This window comes from Schistocerca serialis, unplaced genomic scaffold (genome assembly GCF_023864345.2).
Source record: "Schistocerca serialis cubense isolate TAMUIC-IGC-003099 unplaced genomic scaffold, iqSchSeri2.2 HiC_scaffold_1458, whole genome shotgun sequence".
Lineage (NCBI taxonomy): Eukaryota > Metazoa > Arthropoda > Insecta > Orthoptera > Acrididae > Schistocerca > Schistocerca serialis.
In genome coordinates this window covers 657,884-671,599 of record NW_026047689.1, presented here as the reverse complement: position 1 = coordinate 671,599, position 13,716 = coordinate 657,884, and the positions used below count along the sequence as shown (strand labels likewise).

General features: G+C 42.6%; 1 protein-coding gene across 2 annotated transcripts in view; it reads right to left on the bottom strand.

Annotated features, from left to right (window-relative positions):
• The window catches only part of LOC126443339 (ankyrin-2-like), a 61,933-nt gene that overhangs the window by 35,036 nt on the left and 13,181 nt on the right, over nt 1-13,716 (bottom strand). For both annotated transcript variants that reach the window (XM_050090932.1, XM_050090933.1), the window contains exons 2-3: nt 12,865-12,999; nt 12,695-12,742 (exon numbers count right to left, since the gene is read on the bottom strand). In XM_050090932.1, coding sequence (XP_049946889.1) covers nt 12,695-12,742; nt 12,865-12,952 — 136 coding nt within the window. In that variant the 5' untranslated portion in view covers nt 12,953-12,999. The remainder of the gene's footprint in view (nt 1-12,694; nt 12,743-12,864; nt 13,000-13,716) is intronic.

Genomic DNA, 13,716 nt, shown 5'->3' with positions numbered 1-13,716 from the left:
GTGCCTAATGCAATTTATATATTTCCCCTCACTTTGCAAATTTGCCAGTATCGTACATTCAACTTTATTTAGTATACTCTGCCAAAGAGGACGGTGTCTTCTGTAAGTACTGTTTGCTTTTCGCTATGGCGAGTCTGGTAAAGGTAGTAATCAAAATGTTACAGCCCTGGAAAACTCCAGGTTTCTGGTGTGGAAGCATGATCTTCAATATTTCAACATCCAGGCGTGCAGTACTTACTATATAGCTACTCTAATCCATTGTCAAAATTTTGTTCACATGATGATGAACAAGGCAAAAGATATGAAACATCGCCAGGACTAAGGCTTGGTGGAGCAGGTGGGAAGGAAACAGAAAAGGGCTAGACCCTTTCATCGATGTGGTGATTATCTGTGGATGTCAGGAGATTGCATTAAGGCCCCTTAATGACTTAGATCCTACTGAAGTTGATAAACAAGATGACAAGTACATGGGTAACTTCCGTGCAATTATAAAGCACGTTTCTGAGGACAGGCCTGTGACTGTGCTGCATCTATGTGGGGGAATTCCTGTGGGCCTTATGCATTCATACAACAGAGCTACCATTTAGCTGTTTATTCTCACTGTGGAGCTCATAATTTCTGCAAAATCCATCTGTTTTTCGTTATTGAGTATCCCAGTTGAAGCAAAAAAATTTCTTAGTTCCATTATTGTCTGTTCGAAAGGAAAATTAACTGTCACAATTTATAATTACAATCAGACTATACCTCCTCTGCGTTTCCGAACAAAATACAATTCAGTGGATTTGGCTCCACCTAGATCCCTGGAGCCGGAACTCAACATTGAAATGACCAACAATCAGTGAGAGCTCTTTTCCAAATCAGAAGCCTACTTCTCGCCGCTAAGTTGTCGTCATCGATAGCGTAGAGACAGTAGCATGAATCGGCCAACTCTCGTCGATGGGAACCGTCCACAGTGATCCCTGGGTTTCCTTAAATAGTTATTCTTCAGGAAGAACCGTGCTGTCCCACTCTAACTCGTGACCGTATACGGGCACGGTTTGCGATAAGGCCAGCGACCTCTTACTTTTGCCTTTCGAGATATCTATTGGTCTGTAGTTCTTGGTGCGCCTTCTGAAAATCTTGCGTGGCTGTTATGGACTGCATGAGTGTTACATTCTGTGGCATACATGGTACAACCATAATTCATATTGCCACTGCCCGCCATTCTCCCCCAAAAGTGCATCTAGGCCACAGCAGTCCCTGGAGGCCTCGACCGTGTTGGAGCATTCACCATTCTGGGGGGGGGGGGGGACTGGATCCACTTCTATTCATATGGGATGAGAACGTGAAGAATTGTGGCTGGCCACAGGAGGTCTTGGGTTGGGGGAAATGGTAGATGACGCAAAGAGAGTCGCATTACAGGCATCTGGAGTGCACCCATTAGTGGTTTGTATCCATGATGGGCCCATACATCATACATATGCCAGCAGCAACAGCCTCTTTGCAGCAACTGGAATTCAAACATTGCCTGCCAAATCAAATGGAGAATAAATGGAGGGTGTCCACAGCTGCACTGGATCCTGCAAAGAAAACCTACACAATCCATTGATACAAGAAGGTATGTGGCTGTTCTGATTCTAGGGAAAATGGTGATTTGTGAGGATGACCATGTGGACTGATGAAATTAAATTGAATAGCAAGAATCAGAATTCTGTTGATGATAATTGGGGCCATTGTCAGTGACAAAGGCTTGTGTGACGCCTTTAAGGGCGAACAACCATGCAACAATCTGGATCGTCTTCGCTGAGGTTGTGAATGGCACGAAAAACACAAAGCAGAACCCACTGCTCACAATCAAAATCAGACGCCACACAGATCCAAGCAATGGGCCAGCAAAGTCCAAATGAAGACAGGACCAATGAGTCACCATAGGAGGCCATGGAAAATACTGACAGGAGGGCACAGCTTGCTTGTTTTGACATGTGAGGCACCCTTTCACCATTCTCGCATTAAATGTCTCCATACCCTTCCAGTGGATGTATTGCTAGGAGAGTCAAAATGACTTCCCAATGCCATAGGGTTCTGGGAATGAGGACCTGAGCATGGCCCATCGCGACCTTTATCAGCGCAATGTGATGCAAGGATAAAGACTTTTGCTGCGTGCCGGCCGCGGTGGCCGTGCGGTTCTAGGCGCTGCAGTCCGGAACTGTGGGACTGCTACGGTCGCAGGTTCGACTCCTGCCTCGGGCATGGATGTGTGTGATGTCTTTAGGTTAGTTAGGTTTAAGTAGCTCTAAGTTCTAGGGGACTGATGACCTAAGATGTTAAGTCCCATAGTGCTCAGAGCCATTTGAACCATTTTTTTGCTGCATGCTACAGAAGGCTTGGAGGTCTGGGTACATGAGACATTACTTTGTCTGCAGGCTGTCTTTCTGTTGTATAATGCAAATCCTCCTGGAGGACATGGCCTGTCACTGTGTGATATCCCACAAAGCGTGCATCACTTGGAAGATGGGTCTTTGATGATGGCAGTCTCACTGTCCTCATGAAAACAGACTTCTGGATCCTCATGAAATTCTGGGTTGTGACTAACATGAAATCGCGATAGGATATCGGCATTGGCATGGGCGGCATTAGGGTGATATTGGATACAATAGGCATATCCTGAGAGAAACGGGGCCCACAGTAGCAAGTTGCTGAATACTTGAAGAGACGCATTAGAGGCTTATGATATGTCATGAGTGTGAAACGGTGGCTATAGATGCAGGCAGGGAAGCGTTTGCTGCCAAAGATGATGACCAAAGCCTCCTTTTCTATGTAGTTCCGCTATCCTGCTGTAAGTATCTTGGATACAAATGCAGTGGGTCGCTCCACGCCATTCTCAATATGGGACAAAAGTCTGCCAGTCAGTATCGGCCACTAATACCAATGGTTTCGTTGGATTGTATGCCATGAGACAGGTAGGTCGAAGAGGGCCTTCTTCAGGTTTTGGAACACCTTATTACATTAGGATGGCCACTTCCAGGGAACTCTGTTACAGAGCGAGTGGTGCCAGCATCGCTGAAGCATGGGGCATGAATGGTCTATAACAGTTTGGCTGACTTCGGCTGGAATGCATCTATCGAGGCTAGTAATTTTTGGATGGTAGGCACACAATGTAGTGTGAGCCATACGCCTGATGTCCTGAAGATGTGTCCTAAATATTCGATCTGGTGGATGAAAAAATAACATATGCCAAAATGAGATTTTCACTCTGCAGCGGAGTGTGCGCTGATATGAAACTTCCTGGCAGATCAAAACTGTGTGCCTGACCGAGACTCGAACTTGGGACCTTTGCCTTTCACGGGCAAGTGCTCTACCAAATGAGCTACCGAAGCACGACTCACGCCCGGTACTCACAGCTGTGAGTCGTGCTTCGGTAGCTCAGTTGGTAGAGCACTTGCCCACGAAAGGCAAAGATCCCGAGTTCGAGTCTCGGTCGGGCACACAGTTTTGATCTGCCAGGAAGTTTCATATCAGCGCACACTCCGCTGCAGAGTGAAAATCTCATTCTGGAAATATCCCCCAGGCTGTGGCTAAGCCATGTCTCCGCAATATCCTTTCTTTCAGGAGTGCTAGTTCTGCAAGGTTCGCAGGAGAGCTTCTGTAAAGTTTGGAAGGTAGGAGACGAGGTACTGGCAGAAGTAAAGCTGTGAGTACCGGGCGTGAGTCGTGCTTCGGTAGCTCAGTTGGTAGAGCACTTGCCCGCGAAAGGCAAAGGTCCCGAGTTCGAGTCTCGGTCGGGCACACAGTTTTGATCTGCCAGGAAGTTTCAACATATGCCAAGTTTACAACAAAGGTAAGCTTCTGTGAATGGGGAGAAGAACAACATCAGCTGTATAGTTTCCTACAACCAGAAAATTGTCAAGGTAGCTCATGGTCCCTGAGACGTCTTTAAGTGTAGCTCATCGCCCCCCCCCCCCCCCCGCCGTGAACCATGGACCTTGCTGTTGGTGGGGAGGCTTGCATGACTCAGCAATAGAGATGGCCATATCGTAGGTGCAAACACAATGGATGGGTATCTGTTGAGAGGCCAGACAAATGTGTGGTTCCTGAAGAGGGGCAGCTGCCTTTTCAGTACTTGCAGAGGCCATAATCTGGATGACTGACTGATCTGGCCTTGTAACACTAACCAAAACGGCCTTGCTGTGCTGTTACCGTGGACAGCTGAAAGCAAGGGAAACTACAGCCGTAATTTTGCCCGAGGGCATGCAGCTTTACTGTATGGTTAACGATGATGGCGTCCTCTTGGGTAAAATATTCCAGTGGTAAAATAGTCCCCCATTCGGATCTCCGATCAGGGATTACTCAACAGGATGTCGGTATCAGAAGAAAGAAAATTGGCGTTCTACAGATCGGAGTGCGGAATGTCAGATCCCTTAAATGGGCAGGTAGATTAGAGAATTTAAACAGGGAAATGGATAGGTTAAAGTTAGATATAGTGGGAATTAGTGAAGTTCGGTGGCAGGAGGATCAAGACTTTCGGTCAAGTAAATACAGGGTTATAAATACAAAATCAAAGAGGGGTAATGCATGAGTAGGTTTAATAATGAATAAAGAAATAGGAGTGCACGTAAGCTACAACAAACAGCGTAGTGAAAGCCTTATTGTGGCCAAGATAGACATGCAGCCCATGACTACCACAGTAATACAAGTTTATATGCCCACTAGCTCTGCAGATGATGGAGAGATAGATGAACTGTATGATGGGATAAAAGAAATTATTCAGGTAGTGGAGGGAGACGAATATTTAATAGTCATGGGCGACTGGAATTCGAGAATAGGAAAAGGGAGAGAAGGAAACATAGTAGGTGAATATGGATTGGGGATTAGAAAAGAAAGAGGAAGCTGTCTGGTAGAATTTTGCACAGACCATAACTTAATCATAGCTAACACTTGGTTCAAGAATCATAAAAGAAGGTTTTATACATGGAATCATCCAGGAGATACTAGGAGGTATAAGATAGGTTATAAAATGGCAAGACAGAGATTTAGGAACCAGGTTTTAAATTGTAAGACATTTCCAGGAGCGGATAAGGACTCTGACCGCAATCCATAGGTTATAAACTGTAGATTGAAACTGAAGAAACTGCAAAAAGGTGGGAATTTAAGGAGATGGGACCTTGATAAACCGACTAAACCAGAGGTTTTCCAGAGCTTCAGGGACGGCATAAGGGGAGGATTGACGGGAATGGGGGAAAGAAATACAGTAGAAGAAGAATGGGTAGCTCTGAGGGACGAAGTAGTGAAGCCAGCAGAGAATCAAGTAGGTAAAAAGACGAGGGCTAGTAGAAATCCTTGGGTAACAGAAGACGTATTGAATTTAATTGATGAAAGGAGAAAATATAAAAATGCAGTAAATGAAGCAGGCAAAAAGGAATACAAAGGTCTCAAAAATGAGATCGACAGGAAGTGCAAAATTGCTAAGCAGGGATGGCTATAGGACAAATGTAAGGATGTAGCGGCTTATCTCACTAGGGTTAAGATAGATACTGCCTACGGGAAAATTAAAGAGACCTTTGGAGAAAAGAGAGCCACTTGTATGAATATCAAGAGCTCAGATGGAAATCCAGTTCTAGGCAAAGAAGGGAAAGCAGAAAGGTGGCAGGACTATATAGAGGGTCTATACAAGGGCGATGTACTTGAGGACAATATTATGGAAATGGAAGAGGATGTAGATGAAGATGAAATGAGAGGTACGATACTGTGTGAAGAGTTTGACAGAGCACTGAAAGATCTGAGTCGAAACAAGGCCCCAGGAGTAGCCAACATTCCATTAGAACTACCGACGGCCTTGGGAGAGCCAGTCCTTACAAAACTCTACCATCTGGTGAGCAAGATGTATGAGACAGGCGAAATGCCCTCATACTTAAAGAAGAACATAGTAATTCCAATCCCAAAGAATGCACTTGTTGACAGATGTGAAAATTACCGAACTATCAGTTTAATAAGTCACAGCTGCAAAATACTAACACGAATTCTTTACAGGCGAATGGAAATACTGGTAGAAGCCGACCTCGGGGAAGATGAGTTTGGATTCCATAGAAATGTTGGAACACATGAGGCAATACTGACCTCATGACTTATCTTAGAAGAAAAGCAAACCTACTTTTCTAGAATTTGTGGACTTAGAGAAACCTTTTGACAATGTTAACTGGAATACTCTCTATCAAATACTAAAGGTGGCAGGGGTAAAATACAGGGAGTGAAAGGCTATTTACAATTTGTACAGAAACCGGAAGGCAGTTATAAGAGTTGAGGGGCACGAAAGGGAATCAGTTGGTGGGAAGGGAGTGAGACAGGGTTGTAGCCTCTCCCCGATGTTATTCAATCTGTATATTGAGCAAGCAGTAAAGGAAACAAAAGAAAAATTCGAAGTAGGTATTAAAATACATGGAGAAGAAATAGAAACTTTGAGGTTCACCGATGACATTCTAATTCTGTCAGAGACAGCAAAGGATTTGGAAGAGCAGTTGAACAGAATGGATAGTGTCTTGAAAGGAGGATATAAGATGAAAAACAACAAAAGCAAAACGAGTATAGTGGAATGTAGTCGAATTAAGTCGGGTGATGCTGAGGAAATTAGATTAGGCAATGATACACTTAAAGTAGTAAAGGATTTTGCTATTTGGTGAGCAAAATAACTGATGATGGTCTCAGTAGAGAGGATATAAAATGTAGACTGGCAATGGCTAGGAAAGCGTTTGTGAAGAAGAGAAATTTGTTAACATCGAGTATTGATATAAGCGTCAGGAAGTCGTTTCTGAAAGTATTTGTATGGAGTGTAGCCATGTATGGAATTGAAACATGAACGATAAATAGTTTGGACAAGAAGAGAACAGAAGTTTTCGAAATGTAATGCTACAGAAGAATGCTGAAGATTGGTAGATCACATAACTAATGAGGAAGTATAGAATAGAATTGGGGAGAAGAGAAGTTTGTGGCACAACTTGACAAGAAGAAAGGACCGGTTGATAGGACTAGTTCTGTGACATCAGGGGATCATAAATTTAGCATTGGAGGGCAGTGTGTAGGGTAAAAATCGTAGAGGGAGACCAACAGATGAATACACTAAGCAGATTCAGAAGGATGGAGGTTGCAGTAAGTACTGGGAGATGAAGAAGCTTGCACAGGGTAGAGTAGCATGGAGAGCTGCATCAAACCAGTCTCAGGACTGAAGACCACACCAACAACATAGTACCTCCAAGAAATTGATGTAACTTTGTCGATGCCAAACGGAAGCTATGTATATTGGAGCAATCCAAAAGGAGTAGCTATGATGTTTATGATTTCAGTCTCCTGGGAGCCGTTACGCAGTGTGAGGTGTAGATACGCATCATGAAGATCATTTTGGGCAAATAAGCATAATGAAGATCATTTTTGGCAAATACCATAGACCCAGCGAGATGTAAACAGTGTCCTGAAGCATGGGAGTGGTATATCTGACGACTACAGATTGGGCATTCACAGTGTCCTGGAAGTCACCACCAATGCAGCCAGCGCCTGATGGTTTCTCCACAGTCAAATAGGAAGGGCCCTTTGGCTGTGTGTTACTGGGATGAAGACGCCCGCATCCTGAAGATGTTGCAAGTCCTGTTGAGGCTTATCCTGGTATGCAAACTCGATGCTACGGACCTTAAATAATTTTGGAGTTTGGAGCTGCAGTAGGTGTAAGGGATATATGCGACTGGATCCCCCGGTTGCTAACTGGCAGAACACTGGTCCTAATTTAACCAAGATGTAGGTGGTGTAGGGAGAGGCCCAGTGCTTGGACTGCATGAGAATTGGCGCAGAACTCAAGCCCCAAGGCATGGAATAAGTCTATGCTGGACAGGTTAGAGACCTGAGGGGCCACAACCATCAGAATCCAAGCTGGAGTTACTGTAACGCCACAGTAGCGTTTGCTATGGAAAAGTCCTCTAACAGGTATGTCCTGTAACAGAAATGGTGTTTTTACTAAAACTACATAACTCTGTTGTGCAGGGGTGCCTGGAGGAGACTTAATGGCTTGTGTAGCCCAGTCGATTACTGTAGCTGATGACGCAGTGTTAGTCTGGAAGGTGACTGGCTTGCTTTACAACTTGACTTGTATAGACAGCAACTGAGTGGACTGCAAGAGTATAGATAGGTACCAGCGCCGCTTCTGTAAAATATGGTTGGGAAGAATATTCCTTGGTGTCGCCCAGTCACCAGTCCACAGACATAGAAGTGGAGGTGTGGCAAATTTCAGCTTTGTGGGCACACTAACACCTAGTAACACAATTCACCTTGTGGAAATGGCATTGAGGACTGTCCCTGACTTGTGCTACAACCAATGTTCTTCCAATTTGGGTTATGTGGCAAATACCAGAATTGGGTCTTCGATAAAAGCTGCTGCTGTGGCAGCCTGCTCAGAAGCTCGAATGATAGGAAGTCATGAGATGAGCAATGGATCTTTGAGGTTCAGAAGATTCTATTGGAGGTTTTCATCAGGAAAGTGAGCTAAAATCTAGTCACAGATGAGAGCTGATGCACAAGGGATGCATTGTGGCACATGGGGACCAGCTTTCCTGGGAGAGACCCCGGACCCTAGATATTGATTTAGGAATGTAGATTCTGACAGCTAAAGAACTTGCATTGAGCCGCAGCAATGTGTATCTGAGCATTGAAGTTTTATACGGCTTTCATGCATTCATGGCTGGACTATGGGTGCATAGTTTATGCATTGACGAGGCCTTTTGATTTGAATTGACACTGTCCACCTTGAGGGTCTGCAGTTGGCCACAGGTCGCTATAGGACAAGTCCCATACCCAGCCTATGTGCAGAGGCTGGGGGGGGGGGGGTCACCAGCAGGTCCACCTACTGCATCAGGCATGCAAGTTCCTCACAGCTCCAACTTCACCCACACTCTATAACGTTGCTCATCCCACTTATTTCCTACCGTTGAAGAGCCACAATGCCATTTGCGATCCACGTGCACCATGTGCTGGAGTCCCTCAGTGAGGAGCCAGTACTGCCCCAAATCCAGGGTTTTAACTGCCTGCTGCCATGGTTACTGGAGAGACCCAGAGTGATTTTAGATTTGGGGCGCTACAAGAGAGATTACACTCCTGCTTCCGCTTTTAATGACATATTTTCTGACATTTTACCTGGGCACCACAACAATATAGCTGTTTTTATGCACTTATCGCTACAGGGGGATCCTGTTGGTTGCTATGTTTTTTTGACAGATCTTGTCCTCAAGATCAGACTGCCTTAAGCGTTTACTGTCTTTTATGCAGAATTTTATGCGATCTTGCGGTCATTGGAGTGGGTGAGACGTTCTTCCAGTGATAAATTTCTTGTCTCATCCGATTTTCTACGTTCCCTTCACCCTGTGAGACGTTTGTACTCAGCAGGGAAGCTAGTCTCTGCTCCATCTACAACGACTGGGGATTTAGGTGTCTTTTTGCTGGGTACAAAAACACATCGGAATTGTGAGGAATGAAAGGACAGATCTGGCCGCCAAGAGGATTGTCTCGATTCTCAAGTATTACAGGGTGCCATCCTCCTGTATGCTATCACCTCGATGTTGAGCTTAAGAGTCTTGCATCCGTGGGAGGGTGAGTGGCTGGAGGAGACTTTGGTCCACAAAGAAAGCTCTGTTCTGGAGAACAGATGTAGCGTAAGTGCATAGGAAACACGACAGAACCCAAAACACATGTGCTGCATTGCACTTCGTAATGTATTCAAGAGTTAATAAGAATCTAGATACTTGTATAGAATTCTTCTACCTAGGAAAAGCGTTCTACAGCGTGAAATGACTAGAAATACCGGGAAATTTGGGTATACAATGATATATATAGGAACACAAAAGAAGCTATAAGAACGGAAGACTATGAGAAAAGAGATGTGCTTAATGAGGGTGTAACTTAATGGAACGGTGTTTCTCCGCCACTGTCTAATCTGTACATTTAGGAAACCGTAATTAAATAAAAGACAAACGTAGGAGATGGATTAACAGTCATGGTTATAAGTGCCATGGGGAAAATTCGCTGAAAACATTACTGTCAGTGAAGATCAGGAAGAATTATTAGGTCTGTTGTGTGGAATGGGGAGTCAAATGAATGCAAATATATACTTAGTGTGAACAAATGAACGATTAACGTAATGAGGAATACCAGAAACGAGATTAGCGTTAAATTTAACGTCAAAGTCTGGGATCACAAAATAGATGAAGGAATTTTGCTTCCTTGAAAGCAAAATTACAGATGAAGGACAAAGTAAGGCGGATTTCAGAGGCAGACATGCAGAGGGAAAGATGGCTTTCCTCCGTCGAAGGTGTCTACTACAACCAAACATAAGGAAAATATTTCTAAGATTTTACGTCCTGGTACGAATTTTCAACATGGAACGTGAGATAACCAGTTCTACTCTGAAGGTAAGAGGTTGGCACAGGGTGGAAGTTGCGACAGTGCATCAGACTAGGCAGAAGGTAAATGACACAAACTGAACAGGTACATGAGATGCTCAGATGTCACTGACATTAGACTTGCAGTGTATATCCTACAACAACTAACTCCCAATATTTTACATGAAAGTTATGAGTCACCTGTCTGTAACCACTGGGTAACTCAACCAAACCATTCTGCCTTCCAGAAATATACATCACATGATGTGGCAGTACATCATGTAAACAGCTGAAAACCTACTCTGGGGAACTAGATGGAATACATAGATATCATTCATGTTTTAATGCAACACTTCACCACAGTATTTGTCTTATCAAAACGAAATACACCATCATATGAACTCTTTAGAAAAAGGTGCCTTACACAAAATTCCAGGGAACTCTAATTGGATGTTACAAATGTGGAGAACCTCAAATTATTAAAATAATTAATTCATACAATCAAATGTATTGAATTCTTTGCAATTAGGAATAAAAATAATTTGGCTTTCAGAGGAATATTCCTATCTTTGTATTTCTGTATACCTTAGAGCGTTGACACAGAAATTGTTCTTCTGTAAATAGCTTGCGTGATTTGACTAAAGCCTTTGTGCTGTTCAGCCTGCTATTAGCAATTATAAAATCAGTAACTCATCAGTTAACCGGCTAAAAACTTGTCTCATCACAGGAAGTTTCTGTGACATCAGAACAAGGAGTTACATTTTTGTATAGCCTAGCGTCCCCTTACGCTTCAAGTTTCTGGTAACAATCTGCACACAGCAGGCGTTAATTATGTGTGAAATTAAATTAATGCTTACAGACGACACCAACGTGGTTACTTAAAATTTATGATCTACAGACATCAATTACGTCTCATTCTAGAATGACATTTTGTTTACCATGTGGTTCCTTGAAACAGTGTACGTATCAACTACATACTGCCGGCCACGGTGGTCTCGCGGTTCTAGGCGCTCAGTCCGGAACCGCACCACTGCTACGGTCGCAGGTTCGAATCCTGCCTCGGGCATGGATGGGTGTGATGTCCTTAGGCTAGTCAGGTTTAAGTAGTTCTAAGTTCTAGGGGACTGATGACCACAGATGTTAAGTCCCTTAGTGCTCAGAGCCATTTGAACCATTTTTGAACTACATACTGCTTCGAAAATGTAGACCAACTTGTAGTTACTTTCTGTAACGTATTGTTACAGAAAGCAAATAGCAATAATTTGATGGACATTCACTCAGATAGCAATCATAATAGGGAACATGACATATCTCACACTGTGAAGAGGAACATGGTTTATTATTGATTTACTAATGTTACTAACAAGAGAATCATAATGCTACTGGTATAGTTGCAGTATGTGCCATGTAACTGGCTCTTAAGGTCATACCTGTCTTCCTAAAATAACCATTATTTCCAAGAAAAGAGAAACTAGTATGTTGTTCAAAATAAACTGAAGGAGTAAGTGCTACAAGTTATCTATATAGATGGGAATACTTAACACTCCTTCAAAATTTACTGTTTGTGTCCATGTGAAGGTTCTATGGAACTATGTTTTACATGAAAGCAAATCTTCAGCTGAACCACAATAATGACATCCACTATTAATTTAAAAACTCTGCCACTTATGAAAGGACACGTTGTAAGCAAACGTACCATAATTTTGAACCCATATCTCAATGAATTTAAACAGATAAGAAACAGGGATATAACGTAGTCAGCACAAGCATTACAATTTCTGATGGATACCTCCTGAGATGATTACCATTATCAGATTCCTGTTTCTAATTGGTTATATAAATATTGTGAACGTGAGAAGGTTTTTCTGTAGTCAATATAAATTTATGGAAGGCGGTGTACAATGTACTACTGTAATCCTGGAAGACATGTCAAATACCTGTATATCACGACTACTTATGTGAAATAGATTCTGTTTAGCTTCGTCTATTCATGTGTTATATTGATCTAGACGGGAGCACTAAACCTTTATGAAAATAATTTAGAAAAAGGCCATGATTACCACTCTCAAGGTCTACCAACACGTATGTAACACATATGTAAACTGTATTCCAACTCATACCGACTATAAAAACAAAAGTAATAATATAGAAACTCAGTGAACTTAGAGATTTTATGCATAATAATCAAATGACCCAAATCAGTTATTAAAACATCAAATACGCCTACCAATGAGATAAGTTTGCACTGCATGATTTTCTTGAACCATGAAAAGTTTCTGGAAATAATGGAAAATTATGACACTTACTCATATTGTCAGTTCCAAAGTGGTAGACTGTGACTTCGGGATCTAATCCTGAAAAACAAATATATAAAATACTTAATGAAAATATTGAATATGTTTTTCATTACCTACTAAAACTGGTTATTCATTATCATATACAGACTTACGTCAATTTATACAAGTAAAATCTTTACCTGTACTGGGATGAGAGTCGCTATAGTCGGCAGCAGTGAGAACTGCGACAAAAATGCAGATGAACCAACTAACGCTTCTGCAGAACATGATGTAAGGACAATGCTGTCAGGCCAAATAAACAACTGCTGGAGAATCTGTAAATTTATGAGTAAATATATCTCCACAATTCATTTACTTTCAACAAACTGGATAGAAAATCTAAATTAATATAATAACCTAATTTGGATTACGATGGTTAATGCGGAAACCACACTAGGAGGTTCGAGAAATCGTTAAGCTAACTATCCAAGAGTACTCTGTCAAAATTTCAAAGCGAAATTCGCATTCGTACAGAAGGAAATTCTTCCCATATAAGATTTATCAGGGGATGAATTACTGGAGAAATGTGTAGGTGGCCACACACAAAATGCTAATGAAACTTTTAATTCCACTATTTGGTGATTAGCTCCCAAACACTTGCACTCCGGACTAAAAGTGGTTGATTTGGCGCCGTATTTAGCAGCTGGCTTATTCAATGAAGGAAATTCATCCCTTCTGATGGCCATGAACGAGGCAGGAATTTTAGGAGACACGTAAAGCTTCAGTTATGCCGAACAAATGGGTAACCAGCGCGTATGCCGGCAGAATCGACCTAGTTCATTGAATCGAAGGAAAGTCGGAAAGCTAGGAAAGCACTGCTGCAGGCGCAAAATGAAGCCTGTGAGGAAGAAGAATGGTTACTATATGGTGCTGGAATCGCAGATCAATTGGTAAGCGTTTTACATTATTGTTGACTTCCTTGAATTTCCAGTTTCCAAGAATTGATTTCTCAAACGCGTTCATCTCCAAATGACTATTTTGACATTTGCGTC